The sequence below is a fragment of the Somniosus microcephalus genome, chromosome 14 (assembly GCF_052327205.1).
Source record: "Somniosus microcephalus isolate GS21.2 chromosome 14, FLI_Smic_1.0, whole genome shotgun sequence".
NCBI lineage: Eukaryota > Metazoa > Chordata > Chondrichthyes > Squaliformes > Somniosidae > Somniosus > Somniosus microcephalus.
This window is the reverse complement of record NC_141000.1, coordinates 96,314,377-96,336,964: the sequence shown is the minus strand read 5'-3', so window position 1 is coordinate 96,336,964 and position 22,588 is coordinate 96,314,377. Positions and strand designations below refer to the sequence as shown.

At 40.3% G+C, this 22,588-nt stretch overlaps 1 protein-coding gene across 2 annotated transcripts in view; it reads right to left on the bottom strand.

Moving 5' to 3' along the window:
* Nucleotides 1-1,853: 1,853 nt before the first annotated feature.
* Nucleotides 1,854-22,588, bottom strand: part of tbc1d23 (TBC1 domain family, member 23) — an 87,849-nt gene continuing 67,114 nt past the window's right edge. The window contains exons 12-19 of one of the 2 annotated variants that reach the window (XM_086007008.1): nucleotides 19,657-19,699; nucleotides 13,727-13,836; nucleotides 12,415-12,557; nucleotides 11,913-11,957; nucleotides 7,964-8,052; nucleotides 6,700-6,835; nucleotides 5,826-6,020; nucleotides 1,854-3,004 (exon numbers count right to left, since the gene is read on the bottom strand). In XM_086007008.1, the coding sequence (XP_085863134.1) occupies nucleotides 2,923-3,004; nucleotides 5,826-6,020; nucleotides 6,700-6,835; nucleotides 7,964-8,052; nucleotides 11,913-11,957; nucleotides 12,415-12,557; nucleotides 13,727-13,836; nucleotides 19,657-19,699 (843 nt within the window). In that variant the 3' untranslated portion in view covers nucleotides 1,854-2,922. The remainder of the gene's footprint in view (nucleotides 3,005-5,825; nucleotides 6,021-6,699; nucleotides 6,836-7,963; nucleotides 8,053-11,912; nucleotides 11,958-12,414; nucleotides 12,558-13,726; nucleotides 13,837-19,656; nucleotides 19,700-22,588) is intronic. The other variant, XM_086007009.1, reaches the window with a different exon arrangement.

Here is a 22,588-nt window from a genome sequence, read left to right as displayed (position 1 = left end):
GGTTTTTACAACATTCTGGTAGTTTCATGGTCACCATTACTGATCCTAGCTCTTTATTCAGATTAACTTAGTCCCACTGTGGGATTTGAACTCATGTCTCTGGATTACTAGTCCAGTAACATAACCACTATGCTACTGTTCCTGTAGATTGTACATACTGCAGCCATAATGCATTGCTGATGCAGGGGTTGGATACTGAGCCTAGTGGCACAGGTGCCAATCAAGTGACCTGCTTTGTCCTGCATAGTGTCCAGCTTCTTGAGTGTTGCAACTGCACTCATCCAGGTGAGTAGAGTATTCCATTAGACTCCTGAATTGAGTCTTGTGTATGGTGGATATGCTTTGAGGGAAGGAATGACCCACTTGTAATAGAGTACCTAGCATGTGCCCTACTCTTGTAAGAGGTTGCTGGTCCAATTCAACCTCCGGTCAATGGTGATCGCAAGATGTTGAGGGATTCGACAATGGTGAGATGACTGGGCTTTCTCTTGTTCAAGATGTTCTGTGGTACCTGTCAGCCCAAACCTGGATGTTATCCAGGTTCTGCATAGGCTGTTTCATTAACGGAGGAGTTTACATTGGTGACATCACATACACCAAACCCCATTTTTCAGCATTCTAGTCAGAGGTGTTGGGAAGTCAAACACGTATCATGCAGGTGCTGTAAGCAAAGAAGTTGTTAAGGGGATTCTTATTCAGTTTACTACTGGAAGGCGCTGGAAATGGTAGTGCAGCCATATGAGCAACCATAAACTAGACAAACACAAAGAATGTGTGGGTAGGAGGGGACACTTAACAGGAGTAAAAGGTGCTGTGTAAATATGGGGGTCATAGTGCAGACCCTAGATTGCCACTCTCGGTCACTGAATTTTTCCTACACTGAATCCAGATCCATTCCTAGCATTGAATTGATCAGCCACATCCTGTTTCGTTTAGTGACGCTAGTTGTGGGATAAATATTGGCCAAGACACCAGGAAGAAATCCCCTACTCTTCAAATCGTGCCCTTAGATCTTTTATGTCCACCCGAGGGGGAGACGGGGCTTTGGTTTAATGTCTCATTCAAAAGATAGGAGGTCGGACATTGCAGCACTCCTTCAGTACTGCACTTAAGTGTCAGCCTGAACTACATGCTCAAGTCTCCAGAGTGGGGCTTGAACCCAATCATTGGACTCAGAGGCAAGAGTGCTACCACTGAACCAAGGCATGTATAATATGTTAACTTTATAAAAGGCAATACTTTAGAACAGACAGGATTGGATAAATTTGACACTGGCAAAATGTAACATGGTGAATTCAGGTGAAAAACATGTTCATATTACTGCAAAAAAAAAAAAGCTTGGTCGACTCCTATTCTTGAAAATCAATACTTACGACTGATTTGAGTAGGTCCAGTCAACATAGTTAAACAAAAGCAAAATACTGCGGATGCTGGAAGTCAGAAACAACAGAAAATACTGGAAACATTCAGCAGGTCACGATGAAAGGTCATGGACCTGAAACGTTAGCTCTGTTTCTCTCTCCACAGATCCTGACCGGTTGAGTGTTTCCTGCATTTTCTGTTTTTATTCCAGTCAACATAGTGATTGAATATGTTAAAGTAGGCTTCCCAACTCACTTCCCCCACAGAGATGGGGATGTGTGGACCCCGATAGCTACTCGGGGGGCGCTCTCGGCAGTACCCCTGCCACTTTCTGGGGCTGGTACCATTGGGGCACAATAAGTCTGCAGTGCTGTAACTACAGAATTAGAGGCAACCAAGGGAATTACTGATTTGTCATTGATTACAGATTAATTTCTCATTCAACACAGATTGTGGAGTTTGTGCAAAGTCTCAGACAAGAAAAAACTGAAGAGGATCAAGTTGGTTTTATTAAAAATACAGACTCTATGGATAACAAAAGGATGTTTATAATTGTGGCATGCAGGAAGGCTGGAGCCAGTGCACGTGTATCCCTCGACGCTAAACAATTTTGACAGGGAAGAATAGCCATACCATTCAATTCTAACAGATTAAAGTCACAAACCTCAATTTCTTCTGGAGATCTCATGTTAAACTTATCCAAAACACATTTATTGTAAATACTGTAGTAAGTCAGCGTTTAATACTCTGAAATGGCAATGGTTTGTAAACCAGAAATTCCTGACATTACCCTTTTAACATGTAAAATGCTGAGTTATGTTACACTGCACACAGTTTTAAGTGACAGAGACAAACAATTGCTAAAATTAAGATTAAATTCTCCCAGTTTATTTACGGCTGTGTTTTATAAACAGCAGTAAGTGGCTGATACAGTAACACAAAGTTGTTTACATTAATTTACTGAAAATTACTGACTGAAGTAGGCACAAAGTAGAGGTCGCATCAGGAATTTCACAGAGGAATCGAACTTCAATGAAAGCATGAACTGAATACGCCCTTTGCAAGTGCATATTCATGCTAAAAGCCTGGTGGAAATAATGAGTTATTTATTTGTACTGTATTAAAAGATTTTTTTTTTTCAAATTAAGGTGCTTAAACAAAAACATCTGTTACATCTATACAGTGATTATTAAATCTAAGGGGAAAATGTTAGCCATTAAGGAAATATATCAAACTATTTGGAAAAAAAAACATAACAATTATAAGTTAAGAATATTCAAACAGACTGAACATTTTGCCTTCAAAAAGTCTAACTTTAGGAGCTCAGTTCTCAGAGTTCAAATTCTCGGCTATAGGCTGTATGTAAGCTTGCTGTGTACCAAATAACAAAGGTTTAATGCAACACCTACAAATCTGTATCGGTTTTGAGTCGAGCCCCAGATGTTCCACTGCCAGAAACAGAATTACTGGTAGGTTAATCATCCAAAGGGAAATATCCACCACCTCATCTGTTCTCAGTCTCTGTAGTTTTTGAAGGCAACATCTTGAGTCTTCTGTTCATCAGCTTTCTAGTGCATCAAGGACTTTCATGATCTGCTGTTTTATGGCTTTAGTGGCATCTCCTGCATTTGGTATCAAATACCTGCAGAAAAATATTTAAAATAAATCACAAGTATCTGACAGACAACTTGCCACCAACATGCAATTCAGAATTTAGAGGAAGTGTCATTTACAATGCCATGTTTGAAAATCAGACTAATGACCCATTTTGTTTCTCTGACCTTTGCTGGTACATGTATATTAAAACTACAGGAAACTTTGGTTTATCCGGAGGTTAACTGTCCGGAATGCTCGATCCACTGGCAAAATTCAGGAGGCGGTTCATTAAGTTTTTTTTCTTTTCGTTGCTTTTTTTCCCCCACCAGTCAGGCTCTGCAAGGTCTAGCTAAAGCTGTTGCTTAGCTACAGAGACGCTTGCAAGCTACGGCCGACTGTTTAGAAGCTGTTGCTAAGCAACAGGGTTTGTTGCTAGATACGGAGTTAACATTAGCGCTGGTTTGTCCGACAGTTTTGATGGGACGGCAACAGCTCGGTCCCGTCGGTGCCGGATATCACAGTTTCCTGTAGTATGCTATCTCACACTGCATTCACTGGTTAAAGGAAACATCCAAAAGGATAAACAGTGCTCTTTTCCTCAAGTGTTCATCTATAAAATGCATCCCCCTCTATAATCTGTTAAATAATAAATTAGCCAAGCTCTTCCAAATGTTGCCATCTTCACCATACTCAAACATGTGCAGAACATAGGGTGCTGGAAACAGTTTGGCAACTACAAAAAATACAAGATCATACCAGAGCTTGGTGGATATGTTTTTTTTTAAAAAACTTGATTGAATCTGCAGAGTGGGGTAGAGAAGACTCAAAGGGGTGGGGGGCAGTTTACAGAAAGCCTCTACCACTGTTCATCTGAAAAATAACATGCATTCCAATTACTGACACCCGTGAGAGATAGAAAGATAGGGGAGAAAAGACAGACACTTCCAATAACCCATCACAAAACACCAAATTTAATGTTTGCCGACATCTTAGAACAGTATTATCCAATAATTAGCTACTAGCCACATGTGAATAATTGGGAATCCAGATATGGCTAACTGCATTTCTGATCAGTAAATAAAAAATGAGTAATAGACACAGTCATTGGGCATGTGTTATCTGTAGTCAGATTCACACGGCGTACTTTATCCTTTGTGCGTATTGTTGGTAAAATAGTAAGACGAAAAGCAGAGTGTGCAAGTGTTTTTTGATTGCTGTGAATGCTTTACTTCCTTGGTTACTCAATGGTGATTACTCAATGGTGGTAGAAGTTTGTTAAGTAAGTATACACGTGAAGTGCATTTACTTATTGTGAGTGTATTTAAGGCGCTTTGCACTAAAATTAATACATGTGGCTAAAGCGGCATTGCCATAGCCACACCTGCGGCTAGTCACCGATTTCTATTGGACAACACGGTCTTAGAAAGTTACAAACTACTGCTACCCCAACCTGTGCTATCAGGCCCATGCCCTCATCCTCTCCTCACTGTTGATACCAGGAATCTACCAATGAGCCAAACCCCACACCCCACCCTCCCTCACCCCAGTTCCATCAAATCCAGGACCATTCCCAGTGCGATCAAAGCCCTGGACCACCTACAGTGCAGGTGAACCCCCTCCTCAGTACTATATGTCTAATTACAACTGTTGCATCTTGTTATCTTGCTGTGTATTTTCAGCTTTAAACAGGTTGAGATATAAAAAAATTAAATGCCATAGGTAAAGGGGAAAACAAATGAAAAGGCCACAGATTTAGTTTTCACAGAATAAATGGACAGTGTTGTCAAATTCAATCCCCAAAGCACTGGTAACACTCCCAGAATATGAATTAGTAAAAATGAATTTTGACTTATTCAGTCACAGTAAGTCAGTGATGTGATCCTGCACATGGTGCACACCCACTATTATTACAAAACAGCCTATTCTCCAGCTCGCTGTGAGGAATGCCACAGCAGATCTCTATTAATAAGATATAAATATAAAATAAAGCTGTATGTTATCATTAGCTCAGAAGTACAGTGTTCCTTGGTTTGGTTACCTAGGTTCTTTTATACATTTCGTTTTCCAGTTATTATTTTTCCCACAGTTTCTGTGGACAAGTTTGATTTTGTCCTGACCCCTCCCTTGATCTAATTTTCAATGTACAGGAAACTTTTGATTTACCGGCACCTAAATAACCGGAAATCTCGGTTAACCGGCAAAATTCAGGAGTAGGTTCAGGTAACTTTTATTACTCCATTTGTTGCTGTGCAAAGGTGTGGCTGCAGCTGTTGCTAAGCTAGAGACGCTTGCAACTTGTGCCCATTGTTCTGAAGCACAGGGTTTGTTGCTTTATACAGAGCTCTCAGCTCCGTATCTTTTACTATAGCGTTCGGTTATCCGGAATTTTTGATGAACCGGCACCACGTCGGTCCCGTCCGTGCCGGATAAAAAGTTTCCTGTACCATCTAGTGGAGAATTCATAAAAGGTAGTGAAACTCTCAACTGAGGACAAGCAAGTTGAATTAGTTAAGAATCATAGAAAGTTACAGCACGGAAGGAGGCCATTTCGGCCTATTGTGTCCGCGCCGGCCAACAAAGAGCTATCCAGCCTAATCCTACTTACCAGCTCCTGGTCCATAGCCCTGCAGGTTAGAGCATCCTAAGTGCACACCCAAGTACTTTTTAAATGTGGTTAGAGTTCCTACCTCTACCACCCTTTCAGGCAGTGAGTTAGGTCCATGTAAACAAAAAGCATACATGATATTTCAACAAAAATGGTTCATTTCCTACATTAAATAAACATCTCTAGTAAAATAGATGGGCACATTTTTACTTGCCATCACATCTCTTACACATTTAAACTCAAAGAGAATTTATAATCTTACCTTTCCACAGCCAAAATCTCCACTGGTGAGGCATTACTGTTTCCAAATTTAAATGTAATCAGCTCTGGGTGCTTTTTCTTAGATGTAATTTTTACCATAGATGTCAAGGCCTGCCGTGATTGAATGTAAGCAAATCCTTTCCGAGATGGAATTTCTCGCAAACAATACATGTGGGTTGCTGTTACCAGAAGGTGACTAAAAAAAAAAAACAATAAAAAAAATTCAGCTGCCATTTTCATAGCAACCAGTCTGTTTTTATTCCCTGGGAATAATGATTTACAACATAGTGGAAAGATTTGAAGAAAAAAGCTTGTGTACTATTCAAAAACAGATTGGTTAGTATACAATGAGTAAAAACGATTACATAGAATTTAACAGCACAGAAACAGGCCATTCGGCCCAATAGGTCTATGCTTGACACGAGGCTCCTCGAACTAAATTCATTCACCAGACAGGATCACTGATGTTACTGACGCTAGTCAGCAACCATACTGCATATCTACAGTAATGACATCCTCCAGAGTCTTCCTGGGACCAGGATCTGCATTGCAACTGATCATGACATTGAGATTTGGGCATGAATGAGACAGTTTGCCAAATAACTTGACCAATGTCAAGGAATTGTTTCAAAGCCCTTTTTAAAAAAGGCACCCCAGACTTCATACTGAATAACTTAATAATCAAGAGTTCGAACAGATTTTCCTCATGCTATATTGGGAATAGTTAAATTAAGGCTGAGGTCAAAAGGCAACAAACCTTTTATGAATGTAGACATTTTAAACGTCTTAAATAAGATGGATGTATTTTGATGTAGTTATATGCCATTTCAAAGCACCTAAAATACAACTGAACTAGTACAGCGGTCATTGCACACCTTGGAAACATATGCCCCGTCTCTTTCACCTCGTTACATGGAAAGTGGTGTTTAATGTCAGGCTTGTTCACCCATGTCTGAATATTCACCAACTCTTTCCGATCATCATCGGACATGGAAGAACTGTCAATTTCATCTGTTAAAATAAAATGGACAGAAAAATCTAAATGAATGAATCAGAAACATAAAGTACATAAATAAACATTACAATATTTCTAAGTTCAGAGGTCTATTTAACTCTTGTAATTTATTAGAGATGTTTAATGCACATTAGCAGATATATATTTGTTAGGCTTGCTTTCAGAGATACCTAAACGTGTAACAGTAGTGCAATACGATTAGAACACAAGCAAATGAGTTTGATATACGTTAAACAATCAAAATCTCCAATTTGGTATTTTGCCAACACTGAAGGATCAAAGCTGACTTTCTTTTGGTATGATTTGCTATGAAGAATACAACAGGAGACCAGTCACTAACCTAAAGCCAGTTTTGTGGAGATCAGCTAAGATAGGCTTGAAGCACTGCACTCGCCAATCTCAGTTGCATCACAGAGAAAGTGGAAGTGGCCTTGGAGTCTGTGTCCTCTCAACCACAGGAGAGGCATGGCCCAAGCAAGAACCCGTACAGTGAAATGGATGAGGAGGGAGAAGAGGATTTCATAGTCCCAACTAGCTTATTTCTAAACTGGAAGATACTATTTTAATTGTTTTCAACATATGAAAGTGAGAGGATTTAAAAAAAATGGAAATGGCTTAATCTGTAAAGCACCACACTGTGTGGTACTAAGCCATAAAGAACAGAAAGTGGCAGTTTCAATCCCTGATCTGCTTTGGGTTAGCTAATCTCATGTGAGACAGCAATTGGGATGCTACCACTGGTCTCCATGTCTGTGGGATAGGAAGACGAAGAAAAGAAAGTTCCTGCTCCCAATTTCTGTCCAGTGGGCCCTCACCGGAAAAGGGGGCATAGGATTGTACCCAGGTATAATGGTCTCAACAACAAACAGTGTGCCAGCACTCACTGTCTTGCTCATACATGAAGAATGTCCACTTGTCCGAGTTACCTGAAGGGTGCTGCTGCCAATTAAGCTGTAGCAAAGGCACAGCCAGAGTCTTTAGGAGAGGTGAGGGGAGAAAATTACTTTAATCAAATATTCTTACAGGTCATACTCAAAATTGCAAAAATGAGGACAATTCATTTATTCACTCCGTTGGGACACCCAGTATTAACTGGAGAGCTGACTGTAATGTATTTAAATTACCTGTATCATACTCCTCTTCATCTCCAATACTGAAGACAGGCTTTACCCCACGATAGGGTTTCCCCACCCTGTCACTGCTGCTCACATGCCTGAGGGCAAATACAGTGGTCAATAATTAAAACCAAAAAAATGCAAACTTCAGTACGAATGGTTATATGCTTTGTATTAGAACATTCAAACTAATAAAACCAGTCAAATTTCTTCAACAACATTTCCTGCATATTGAAAACCACAATCTTCCGTGAATACACTGGTCATTGTAAAGGTTAGAATTAAAATTACAGAACAAATTTTTACAGCAACAAAGTCAAACTGTTATGTAAACAGGCTGAGGTCATTCAGCATGTAATCGTTTGGTCAGGGAATTTTGCAAGTTGGAAGGTGCTCTTTAGTTGCAGGTTCCAGGATTTTAAGATTGTTTTGCATTTTTACCAAAGTGCAAGCGCTACTCAGTGAATCAGAGGTTCTACTGTTCTGGGGGTGGGGAGGGGGGGAAGATACGGAGGGGTGGAAGTGGGGGGGGGGGGGGGAAAGTGTGCACATTTCTCGGAAAGAATTTGGAAATAAGTTTCTCAGACTTTTACCCAGAGACAGTGAAGTGAGCATTTCTTGATTGGATGTTGGAAAATATTAGTGTTTCCTTACTCGCCACAGCTTTATAAACAATTAATTTTTCAGTAAGACATTTTTACTCATTAAGTCACTGCTGATATAAAGGACTTCTCTCGAGCAAACAAGCTCCATAAATTTTATTTGATTTCAAATCTGTATTTGTTAGCGCACTCTCAGGATGAATCATTCCCTACATTAAGAATGATTATAAGTGACACCATCTCTCTGAATTATAATACCATGCAACCATAGCAAATAATTAGCTACGTGACCAGTGTTATGATTTAAGAGGCTGACCTAACAGAATGATCGTGCAGCTCATTTAACCCTAAAACAAGATAAGGTGGATGATTGGTAGAGCGACAAGCCCCATAGGAATCGATTCAGTGGCTGGGGAGACTGATGTTAGTCTGAGGCCACTCACACACACACCATGTCAAGAGGTTATTCAGTGTGTCTGTAGACTAAAACTATGACATGCATTATCTGCCCTCCCATTAACTGCACACCAGATTATCCATAAAATCTTCTGTGGGAGCAAGGAACAATCAGGAATACAGCAGGAGACTTGAGCCAGGTTGGATGTGCACTTCTTTTGATTGCAGTTTTACAAAATTAAAAATAAAAAGAGTACTAGGAGAAAGGTTAATGCACGGTGAACATTTTAAAATATATGAAGTCATCAGTTCCTACAGCTGCACGAATACGTGAGTAGCAGTTCTGGATTAAATATAGCACAGTATGTAAACGATGAGTGTATTAACAAAATGGCAAAACACTCAAAGCATTTGTGTTAGTGAGGCGAAGTGCAAAAGTGCAGCACAATGTAAAACAGCCATCAGTGAAACAGCTAGAACCTTTCAATGTTTCCGGTCACAATAACTGAAGACTTTGAGACTTCAATAAGACGTCAGTGCAACCATTAATACAAAGCTTCAAATTTTAGTCTGAATTTAGTTAAGTCCCATTTTCACTTGAAATCCAAAAATCTAATTTAACCGAAAACCACAGGAATCCTGGGTAGGTCATGCGACTGGATAAGAAGCAGAGTGAACAAATAACAGAGTATTCATGCCAAGTGTAATACCAAACCACAACATCATCATCTACATAGCGCCTTTCACGTAGAACAACGTCCCAAGGTGCTTCACAGAGGCATAATAAAAAAGAAAATGGACACTGAGCCAAAGGAGGAGATATTAGGAGGGCTGACCAAATGCTGGGTGAAAAAAAAATGGGTTTTAAAGTGGAACTTAGAGGGCGGAAGAAGGATTATGTGGTTTGGTGGGGAGGGGGGGGGAAAGAGAAGAGAGAGAGAGAAGACGACGATGGGGGGGGCGGAAGGAGACAGCGAGGTGGGGGAGAGGGGATGGTGAGGGGGAGGAAAGAGAGGGGGGGGGGAGAGAAAAGAGAAGAGAGGACGCGGGGGGGGGGGGGGGGGGGAGGAGAGTGTACGCCGGGTTGTTTGGGGGGGGGGGGGCGGAAGAGAGAGGATGCTGAGGGGGTGGAAAGAGAGGGCGGCTGGGGGCGGGGGGAGAAAAGAGAAAATAGGACGCGGCCGGGGGGGGGGGGGGGTGGAGGAGAGAGAGAGAGAGAGAGAGAGAGGACGCCGGGTTGTGTTTGGGGGGGGGGGGGGGGGGGAGGGAAAGAGGCAGAGGTTGAGGGGCAGAGAGGGGGCTACAGAGCATGGGTGGATGAAGGCAAAGCTGCCAATGGTGGTGAGGGTGCAGGGCGGGGAATGATAATGCACAAGGGGCCTGTCAGAGGAACAGAATTCGGGGTTGGGTAATTTTGGGTTGGTGGGGGTTACAGAGATAGGGAAGGGCAAGGTCATGAAGAGATTTCAATACAAACATAAGAATTTTAAATTTGAGGTGTTGGGGATCGGAAGCTAATGGGGATCAGCAAGAACAGTGGTGACGGGCAAGCCGGATATGGGCAGCCATGTTTTGGATAAGTTGAACATCATGGAGGGTAGAGGATGGGAGCCCAGCCCAGAGAGCATTGAATAGTCAAGTCTGGAGGTGAAATAGGCATGGATGATGGTTTCAGCACAGATGGGCTGAGGACGCGCCAGAGCTGGGCTATGTTATGATGTGGAAGTGGGCGACGGTATGGGTTTGGAAGCTCAGTTCAGGGTCGAATAGGTTGGCAAAGCTGCAAACAGTCTGGGGATGTGTTGAGTACAGCCTAGGCTCTCACAGAAAGAATGACCATTGGATGGAGATGGGACCATGGAACGTACCTCAAGAGTCAGTGCTCTTAGGAGAAGAACATAAGAAATAGGAGTGGGAATAGGGCCACTTGGCCCCTCGAGCCTGCTCCGCCATGCAGTAAGATCATGGCTGATCCTGGGCTCAAGGGAAGAAAGTTGGAAAAATAAAAATTATTCAGCCTAAGGGGAGAGAAGTTTAATGAGTCAGGTGATACAGTTTTGATTTGAAAATCAATAATCTTGTGACACTGTGACAAGCTGGCCTTTCAGGTCATTTGTTTCTTTTCTATTTGGAAATGTAATTTAACAACTTTATTAAAAAGCAAATTAATTTATAAGATTAAATGCAACTGATAGACAAAATTGTGTGGCATTTGACACCAGATCAAGGCCATGCTGTCCAACACTAACCCTTGCACATCTATGAAAAGGTTGTTTACTCGTAAGTTTTATGACTATAATTAAACATATTAAAACAGGTTCCCTCCACTGCTTACTCAAGCACCTTTTTATTTTTCCATTCAAAAACTAAAGTTGACACCACACAATACAACTGCTTGATAGATCCTAGTGGTTCGTTGGATCCTTCAATACCAAATGGTTACTGTTAAAAAGCTTGGATAATCAAGAATCAACCAACAGTAGCTATATCAGTAAGGCAGTGCTAAACTGGGAAACTCAGGAAGAAGGTAGTCGGCATACATCTTTTTTTAAATACCGATAGTTATTGAGGGTTGATTATATAATTGGCAAAGGTACAGAAAACCCACACAGTGAAAGCACAGCATTGCCATTACAAATGGTGAAACTTACTAATAGCACACTGTACTTCTCAGCAAGTGCAGTACTGCACAAGACTCCCAGGATGCCAGAGAAGGTGAAATACAACTAAAAATGTTGTACAGTAATATACATTTTAGTTTCTCTGCATGGTTCCATTGTGAAAGACCAGTAACAAATAAGTAATTTTGGATTTAGACAAACCAAGTAGGAATTAAAATGAGTAGACATTGCTTAAGGCTTAAGATGCTGCAGCAAAGCAACAGTAAGTAGTAAGTGCTTGCGCATCATGCTAAAGTACACAGACCAGAAGTTGGCAAGCTATTCTGAACACCATCTTACCAATCTAGGTTCATTTTTTCTGGCCAAGGAAGTTGAAAAGTCATTCTATATTAATCAAATGATAGAAAACAGAACAAAACCAATAAATTTCAAAAAGGAAAGGAAAAGCTACAAAAAAAATTCAATTAGAAATGAAAGCTCAACTACAACAGAAGATTTCTTCATTAAAAAGAAATAATCCTTGTTCCAAAAGACACCTCATCAAGTTGTACTTATTCTACAATTGTGTGTGTATTTTGTTGTGCCACAGTCAGATACATATATAGACATACATTCTATCTCAGTACTGCAAATAGGCTCCTAAATTCAAAAAGGGGAAATATTTCCATTAAATTGAAATTGCACTTAACTGGAAATTTTCTAAAATATATTTCTGGTATCAAAATTCCTCCTGCTGGAAGGAACTGTCTGTTACTTTAATTAACATACACGCTCACAATATGGTCTGCACAGAAACATTCTATATAGAATAAAATATAATTTTGAAGTACTTCTACATTACCTTTCAACTGGTGTAGATGTATTCTCAATGAAACTGATCACTTTCTCTTTTACATTCACCGATTTGGACTTAAGGGCAAAGGTCATTTTGTTGACTAATGACTTCACTCCCCTGCCATCACCTGAACCATTTGGCGTCTCGCCCTGCAAAAGCATTTAATGGAACACAATTACAGAATCCTCAAAACACAGCAAGAATGTGGCACTTTGTGCTTAGCTTACTTTACTATTTCTTAGCAGGTTAAATCCATGCAATTATTATGAGATATCTAGACTAAGTGTTATGCAGAAATAAACAGTTCTCGTCTACAACATATATACAATTATTATACAGCTATTGGCCATTAACTCTATAACTTAATAGTAAACTTCAAGATAGGATTTTAAAAATAATTCAGACAGTACAGTGCTGCTGTTCAAGCATATCATCTGGAGTACAAAGCACTTAAATTACACTTATTTATTCTGGAAAAATATACAAAGTATTTAATTTACACAGTGAACAGAAAATCAGCAACTAAAATTAAACTTCAGTATTTTATTCAGTACTACCCAAGGGCATTTGTACATGCACAGTGAAAAAAGTATCAGTTTAGAAAAGAGGCTATAAAGCCGGATACAGGCAGAACAATTTTGATTAGAACGCTGCTACAGAGGCTCATTGTGCATGGCCAAAGCATCAGCAACTCAATTAAATTGTTTTAATATATTAAATGCAAATTTCATTTATTCTTCACCCTGCCCTCAGCCAGAGAGCCCACTGTCAATCGGTGCAACTGTAGCTCAGGAACGACTCTTCTGCTTATTTTCCTTCCTTACGGAAGAATTTTACCTTCTCTTTGCACCTCAATGAAGTGATTGAGATCAGGAATTTATCAGAGGGTAATCGAACCTGCATCCCACTACTGCAGCGAGTGTTGGCTCTGAACTACTTCCCCATTTTAATAGACTTAATGAAAGGATGCTGAGGAAGCATCAGTCCTTTATTGAACATGGAGGACAGTTTAAAGCATTCACAAGGTTGCCCTTCATTTAGAATTGGACAGGTACACATAACACACTGGTGTAGTACCCCCATGAGACACACTGAAGTGAAATATTGTATAGGCAGATTCCAAGTCTCGTGATGCAACACACCCAACTGTGAACCAAAAGGTAGTTTCTATTTTATATCAACTCTGGGTTTACATAAGAAGTCATACTTTACTTTAACTGAAGCCTGGATTCACTCAAGTATATTGCAATAAGGTTTCACAATCTTAACCAATATTCTTACCTTAAACAAAACATTGAAATAACAAAGATATACTTACATCAGCAGAGGAAGAGATACTTCCGCGAGATCCAGAGGTACTAACAATCCAGTGACCGTAGCCATTTTCTGGCCCATCTACATTTATGTCTACAAGGTGCTGCTGCAATGCTGCAAAACATGGCAGCTTACAGATACTGACAATGATCAACCAAACCTTCTAATCTTACTTCCAATAATTGTCTTCATAAATCTCAATACAAAGAGAATGCTGTTCACCAGAACAACCTTTAAATTCAGTCAGATTAAGTACAGTCTACTCATCAATCCTGGTTAGTTCTTTGATCAATGTAAGCATAGATTTGGATACATTAGTATTGTTTCTTCATTGCAAGTGATCATATTAGATGGTTTATATTCATTACAACAGACACAGTAATTTTGATGTTGCTGCAAGTTAATTATATGAATATTACCAACAACAGAAACAATGCTTTCAAGTTAATCTACCTACACTGGGCCCATGGACGTTGATTATTGAGAGAATTAACTGAGTGCACCATATACTTAGTACAGAGAAATTTTATCAAAGTGAATTGTGCACTGCATAGGGAAAGTCTCATCAATTGAGGCTCATCTATTTTAGACAGCGTCACAGATCTTGCAATGCATTACAGATGGGAGCTCTACAAAACAAACAGTGCATAACGCCTTGGAGACCTTGGGGATTCAGAAGTATTATAATTAATCTCAAGGTTGCATTACTCTGTACCTCTATTAGCCAACAAAAGCTCCCAAAGAGTACATTAAACACTCTAATGAAATACATGGAATTCAATTAATTAGGTAGTCCAGAGGGGTTTTGCTATGCAACAAAGTAAAATACTTCCTTCATTAAAATAATTACGTTTTTGACTGCTATACGAGGACAGACAAAACAGGCCACTGGCTTTCTGCAATTCCATACCCAACCAGTCCCCTTCCAGGTCCCAAGACATCATGCACCAAAAAAAGAGACAGGCAGTAAACCCATGTCTAGACATCGATCAATAATGGTGATACGTGCAAGAGAGTGATGCAAATTGACTAATTCTCCAATGTTCTTCCCTCTTTTCATAGGGAAATTCCCCAACTAGGTTAATAAAACTTGTATTAGTCAAAGCTACAAATTATCCACCATAGCCTCCCCCTCCATTATGGTGGAAATTGAGGTTCTACCGTACTGCTGTTTAAAGACACGAGAGTACATTTCCTTATTCTATAATCTGCAATAATGATGATGACCCTCTGACAAATTACTACATTCAATTTTTTATTTGGTGCAATTTGATCAATTCCATATTTCATTCAATTATGTAACCAATTTATATATCAAATAGGCTATTGCAAACTTGTAATTAATAGAAAGTTGCACTTCAGTCACACACTCCTGATCCTTGGGCACCTGGTGCGGAGGGGAGCGGGCAGATCGGAGGACCTCCCTGTTGGACTGCTCCTGGGCCTGGCCAAGGTAGCCATTAACAGGTCCAGGCAGCGGGCAGTCGAGGGGATCGTTCGGCCCGACTGCCTGCCTCTCTTCCACGGCTATGTTCGCGCCTGGGTGTCCCTGGAGATGGAGCATGCGGTGCCCACCAGAGGGACTGGAGTGCTTCATCACCCTTGGAAACAAAATTCTAATTTGATTTGTTAAGTTTCATTTAAATTCAGTTTAATTTACGATTTATTGGTTGTGCCTTAAAAGGGGACACTTCTTTCCTTTTCTATTGATGATGGCACCAGCCATCAATCACTGAAATCAACATAAGGTGTAATTAATAGAAAGGAATTTAGTTGGAAACCAAAAAAACCCAAGCACAACTAAAGCATTACAAATAAGACTTGATAATAGCATATACACTTTCCATCTCATTCACATCTAGACCAATAGAAAAGAAAAAACCATCTATTGTAGATAACATATGCTTAATCCTACTGCATTAGCTTTTCATTACTGGGGATCCTGGTTTAAATCCTAGCTTTGACCAATACATGCTTGATTATCCTAAATGGGGAGTCTCCACAGCACTCGTTCAGATTATCTGGAGGAAAAACAGCCACTCTACAAAGTACCATAGAGTGACTACAGCCAAAATCAATTGAATCTTAAAGCTGAAGGACAGTATGGAATCAAGAATGCAGTAGGGGATAGGATTTACAGGGGAAGTGCATTCATTGTAATGGCTTACAGTGAATTTTCTGTTCATTTATAGGTGGTCTTTTAGTCTTATAGGCTTTAAAATAGTTAAAATCAGAACCAAGCAGGTCTTCTAGCTCAGTATATATGTTGGAAGAGATGAGAATTATATAATGGCAATAATCATCAACTTATATATACACAAGGTAGAGCTTAATTTTGTAGGCGCCTTAGTTAACCACAATTTAAAATTTGTAAAGGGAAATTTTATATTTAGAATCAAATTAAATAGAAGGCATTAAATATAGACTAAGTTTTGGATTACATTGATAACCACCAGCCCAACCAGCACCGCCCCCAACTGATAAGTTTTTGTGTTTACAGACCGCAAAACTGATGAAACACCCAAAAAGGCAGAGTCCAAGAAGGGACTAGGTTCAATCTGCTGAATTAACGGATTCCAACCAGGGCAGTGGCAGGGGCAGGGGCAGTACGACTGGCCTCAGTATCCCCGTGTAATGACTGGACAGAATTGCCAGTGTTTCTACTTCTGATTCCTATGCAGCAGCTCCAGCTGGAGATGCATTTTCTGGACATCAGGTGGGAACAGGACTGGTCTTGACTGTGATACCCACCAGAGTCAAATAACCTGTTGACACTCACCATCACACATGATTAACAGCCACTGGGTGAAGTGCCAAGGGGGAAACCAGCAGTCTTGGAAATAAAGCTCAAGCAAAAAACAAAATCAACTTTAGGAGAGGAGAGAAAATTAGCAGGAAAAAAAAATAGCTCAACAGCACCCAACAGGGTCAACTTTAGATTCCATTCCTTTTGTCGGGTACAGGACCTACTGCTATGATGAATGCCTGACACTACCATGCACCACCCTAACCCTGTGACAATCACTAAACGCTTTAAGGTCAGTGCTGGCTTCCACAAACTCTTGTCAATTAGGTACTTGTGTTGTTATCCTGCTGGAAAACCAGATTTTGATACGATGTAACATCCAAAAAATAACTATCAAAAACCAGACACCTTAATTACATACTGGTATTTTTTTGTCATACAGAAAATGGTGTACAATTTGTTAACAATGTAATTCCTAGTAGTGCACCAACTAATGAAATATTAGCATATACACTATTCACAAATGCAGCACAATTTTCTACATTTCATTACTGCAGTGTGTCTGAAAATGAAAAGGTTGTTCTGGGACAGTCTCAATGCCGGTGATAAACAAGGGAATAGACCATCAGGTCTGAGTTTAAGGGTGAAATGATTTGGAGAGAAAAGGATTCAAAGAAGAGGGTGCAGATTCCAACAGCAACCAAGGACACCAAATGTATCAGAGCCTTCCCACAATGTTTTGTATAATTCTTAATGTTCTAAAGCAAAGGAAAGTTACAGTTGGCAAGAGGAGGGACATATATTTAATATACAATAGTCACTGCTCCAATTTTAGCTCTAGTATGGTAAGACATGAAATCCTATATTGAGTACAATGATGGCACTTCTTTATAAAATCAGAAAGGCAGTATAACCAGAAAATAATTCTAGTTATTGAAATTTATATATAATGGTTACTAAAAGTTCAAAGAAAATTATTTTTGCAACCTGTAGCTCAGCAGATAGCCTCAGAAAAAGCACAATATTATACCCCTTGGGAAAGAAGAAAACTTTTTTTTTTTAAATTGCTAACTAGGTTCATATTCTGACTTATACAAAAACAGAATTCACTTTCACAGATTTAAAGGGAAAGTGTATTCTACTGAATTGTTATATCCTCCCAACATTATAAAGGTTTTTCTCTGCTGGCTATAGTTGAATAGCCATTTGTTCCTGGGCTGCCACGAATCGACAGTTTTAAAACATAAAACACTACCATTGCACAAAAGGAACCCTAGCTAGTAAGTATCTAGCTATCTTCCATCTGTAGCATTACCTGACAATTCAGAATATGTTCCTCCATTAAAGAATTGTAATGGTTTTTATAACTAAGGTATAGCAGTTGGATTCCCGTCTCTAATGACGTTGATTGAATATAACTGTTAGAATTTTTTGATACTCTAATGTGGAATACTGAAGGAAATTAATGCAATTAAATCAGACAATCTTTCATTCAATAAATTCTGAAGACACAAAACTACCACTGGCTTGTGGAACAATCAATATTATCTCTAGTGACTCAGAGGATCTAGCACCAGTCCGTTTTCAGTAATGCAACGTAATGTAATAACATAGGTTAACTACAGAAACAGCTGACAAAATAGAATTTCCCTTCGGCTGTCACGTAATGACAAATTCAAGATTGATATTGAGCATCATTTTTGTCTATGCTTGAACTTTTTTAGTTATTTATATTGAGAATTAAGTGCAAGGATAATTCAAATGACTGGAAATCACCAGCAGTAAATGTGAATAACGTAGCCGCAGGGCAGACACAGTGAAGAGATTCAGAAGGCAGAGTCACCAATTCCTACCCACGATCAACACTATCACCTTTAGAAGGCCTTACTTTCATCAATAATTTATTTAAACAGTTGTACAATAAAATATTGGTCATCCAGAACTACAACTCTTATGCAAAGCATTGTGGGATCCTAAATAGTTAATCAATGGCCTTTCACAATAGATATTTTAAATAAAGTCAAATATAGTCCCTCTCACTTACGCTACAAAATCCTTTACTGAAAACACTGAAGGAAGGCTCTGCTGTCAGAAAACAGCATGCAAATTGACAAGAAATAAAATTAAGTTGGGTACAGGACGACAATGCCAATCCGCTAAAATGCTGGAAAATAAAGAGATCAATATGGTGACTAAAACTGAACATAGACAATGACTGCACAATGCAAAATTTAATCTAATGAAATGGCTGCTGAGGAAGTGGAAATACACAGATGTTGAACTTCTATAACAATTACATAAAACTGACTACAAATACTGCACAGGAAACTTTGGTTTATCCGGAGGTTGTGTGTCCGGAATACTCGATTTAACGGCAAAAATCAGGAGCCGTTTTCTGTAAGTTTTTTTTAAGATCTCGTTCTTTTTTTTTTCCCCAGTCAGCCACTGCAAGGTCTGTAGCTATAGCAACAGCTTCAGCTACAGACGCTTGCAGCTGCAGCCGACTCTTTAGAAGCTGTTGCTAAGCAACAGTGTTTGTTGTCAGATACGGAGATGAAAACCTCCGTATGTTTCAACATTAACTTTGTATATCCGGCAGTTTTGATAGATCGGCAACACGCCGGTCCCGTCAGTGCCGGATATCACAAAGTTTCCTGTATATAGAAAGGAAATACAGTGACTACTATAATCTTAGATTATAAAACTGTCAGAAATTAATTACGTCTTTATTGCCCGATAGTACAATATTCTCTTTATCGCTAGTTTCCATTAGTTAACCTTTTGAGTACATCTGCAACTTTTAATTGTGCACATACTTTCCATAATAATACCAATGATGACAATATTGAACCTCACGTGTTGATTGTAAAGGATAAAGGCAAATATGAAACCTAATGAAAATTTTCTGTCAATCAACTGAAAATAGAAATGTTTGCACAAAGCAGTAGCAATGTACTCGAAGGTTTAAAAGGCAGTACTATATAATATATATTCTAAACTAAGGCACAAAAGTAGTAATATTTCATCGTTTCCAACAGAGACAAATTATGTAGCAGGTTTGGGAATGTGCCCTTGTCAAGCAAGTGTGAATCTGAGATCAACATCTTCAATACTTTGGTGTAATATTAAATCGATTTGCTCAGTAGAAATAGCTTTTGTTGAATGATATTCAAAGATTGAGAACTTACCCATAAAGCCTCCACTGGCAATACTAACATATTCTTTGTTTTTCTAGAATATAAAAACATTAAAAAACTCAAATGTTGCCCTTTATTATGGAGCATAAATGCAGAACGAGTAACTATATAATCAAGCTTGAAGATTCATTGCAGAATTATACAGGCCAAATGGCCATATGGGGAGAACATCAATAAAACCAAGTTTATCAAGTTTAGCACACAGCAACTTGAACAAATTGATCAGCAGCAGTACAAATTCTGGGGTTTTTAAAGGAAGGATGGGAATGATCATATGAAGCCTAGCTAAGGGTCAACCTAAGCATAAGAACATCACAGATAACAGCCATGTGCTCAACCGTGGCAGATTTTGTTTCCTTCAATGTTTTCTGGGCCTAGAAGATAGAATTTTCTTACTGCACCAAATTCAAGCACTTCCTATTAAACAATTGTGAACTTTGTGTTCTTGATAGCTTGTTCGCTCACAACTGGAAAAAAAATGCCATTGCCCTGCAGTTATACTTTTCTGAGGCCTTTTCATCGCTTTCCTTCAGAGGCCAGTGTTGGGAGCGGCATTACAGTGAGTATTTAAACTCACTTTCGCGGGCTTTTCTGAGGCTTACCAATCTCGCAGACCGGCGGCGGTGTTCCAGAGCCACGTCACGATTCAAAAAGTGACGCAGGCAAGAGGAAGCAGCTGATTGGGCGAGTACGGCCAGGTGAGTATTTATACTACTCTATAGTTTGACAGTTAAGGTTAATAGTTTATAAAGTTTAGAAGGTCTTAATTTTTGGGGTTTATAGTTTCTAAGGTTTCTGTTGTGTAGCGGGGAGTGCTAGTAAACAAGGGCCCTTGAGTATATCATTTAATTGTAGTGTAATTAGTGGTATTGATTTGATTTAATTTGAATTAATTAAAGGGTAAGTCATGGCAGCACAGCTTGGCCCCGTGGCATGCTCCTCCTGCACGATGTGGGAAATCAGGGACACTTTGGGCTGGATTTTCATTGGGCCGTGGAGGCAGGATTGGAGGCGTGTGGGGGTTTAAAATCCCAAAATCGGGGGTCCCGACCCCATCCCGCCTCCATGCCAGTTTCAAAGGAGGAGGGTACCCGCCCCGCCCTGGGACCCGCCTCAATTCAATTCAATTTTATTTGTCATATATGCAGCAGACGTGTGTACTGCACAATGAAATGTTGATTTTTACGAGTCCTCCCAACATTGGAATAAATATGGCATAACAATGATAAAAATACTAATAGAAATACTAATAGAAAGACAGTAATAATAAATAAAACAACAGTAATAAATAATAATAAATTAATCGTTCATAAGTCTTATGGCCTGGGGGTAGAAGCTGTTTCGAAACCTGTTGGTACGAGACCGTATGCTTCGGTATCTCTTACCGGACGGGAGCAGGGCGAAGAGGTGGTGGCTGGGAAGGGGGTTAGTGCCAATTAACTGCCTGTTAACAGGTAGTTAACAGGCAGTTTTTAGCCTAATCCCTATTTTCATTGTTGAAATGTGGGATTCCCGACGGCTCCAAACCACGCCAAGTTAGCGAGGCAGGCCGTCGGGATGAAGAGGTTGGAGGAGTCAAGATGTCCGGTGTTCAGGCGAGTGATGGGTGCATGAGTGCAGAGGTAAGTGTGTTTGGTCTGTGTAAAGTGTTTAAAGAAGTTCTACTAACCTTTACTTACCTTTACAGCCTTCCTTCCTTCCTGTCTCGGGAGTCTCTCATCTCACCGGCACAGAAAGCAGAATGGCTGCCAGCTGTCAAAATCTGCAGCCTCTGCTTTCTGTTCCGGGGAGATCTCCAATTCATCCTGAGAGGAAGGAATTAACCTGGAGTACAGATTGTCAGTGTTTGACAGCTTCAAACAGCTGTGAAACGCTGATATTTCATCTGTCAAAAGGTCTTGACAGATGAAATATCAATCTGTGACGTCACCTGTTGCTGGGTGGCCCTTAATTGGCAGGCTCAACAAAGTCAATCAAGTCTAAATCGCATGGGTTGGCTAGAACTCGATGGAGGTGGGACTACAAACCCAAAAGTTGTAGTCCCGACTCCTACCCGCCTCCTCAAATGAAAATCCAGCCCTTTGTGTCCCTGACGACCATGTGCGGGAAGTGTATCCAGCTTAGCTACTGGCAGACCGCACTGCGGTGCTGGAGCTGCGAATGGATACATACTGGAGCATTCGCGATGCTGAGGACGTCGTGGATAGCACGTTTACGGAGTTGGTCACACAACAGGTAAAGGCTGCACAGGCAGGAAGGGAATGGGTGACCGCAAGGCAGAGTAGTAGGCGCAGGCAGATAGTGCAGGGGTCCCGTGGCCATCCCCCTCTCAAACAGCTTTGGATATTGTTGGGGGAGATGGCTTATCGGGGGAAGGCAGCAGCAGCCAACATCCTGGCACCATGAGTGGTTCTGCTGCACAGAACGGGAGGAAAAAGAACGGGAGAGCTATAGTGATAGGGGATTCTATTGTAAGGGGAATCGATAAGCGTTTCTGTGGCCGCAAATGAGACTCCAGGATGGTATGTTGCCTCCCTGGTGCAAGGGTCAAGGATGTCTCGAAGCGCCTGCAAGGCATTCTGGAGGGGGAGGGTGAACAGCCAGTTGCCGTGGTGCATATAGGTACCAACGATATAGGTAAAAAATGGGATGAGGTCCTAAAAGCTGAATATAGGGAGTTAGGAGGTAAATTAAAAAATAGGACCTCAAAAGGTAGTAATCTCAGGATTGCTACCAGTGCCACGTGCTAGTAAGAGTAGAAATAGAAGGATATTTCAGATGAATATGTGGCTAGAGGAATGGTGCAAGGGGGAGGGATTCAAATTCCTGGGACATTGAAACTGGTTCTGGGGGAGGTGGGACCAGTACAAACTGGACGGTTTGCACCTGGGCAGGACCGGGACCAATGTCCTAGGGGGAGTGT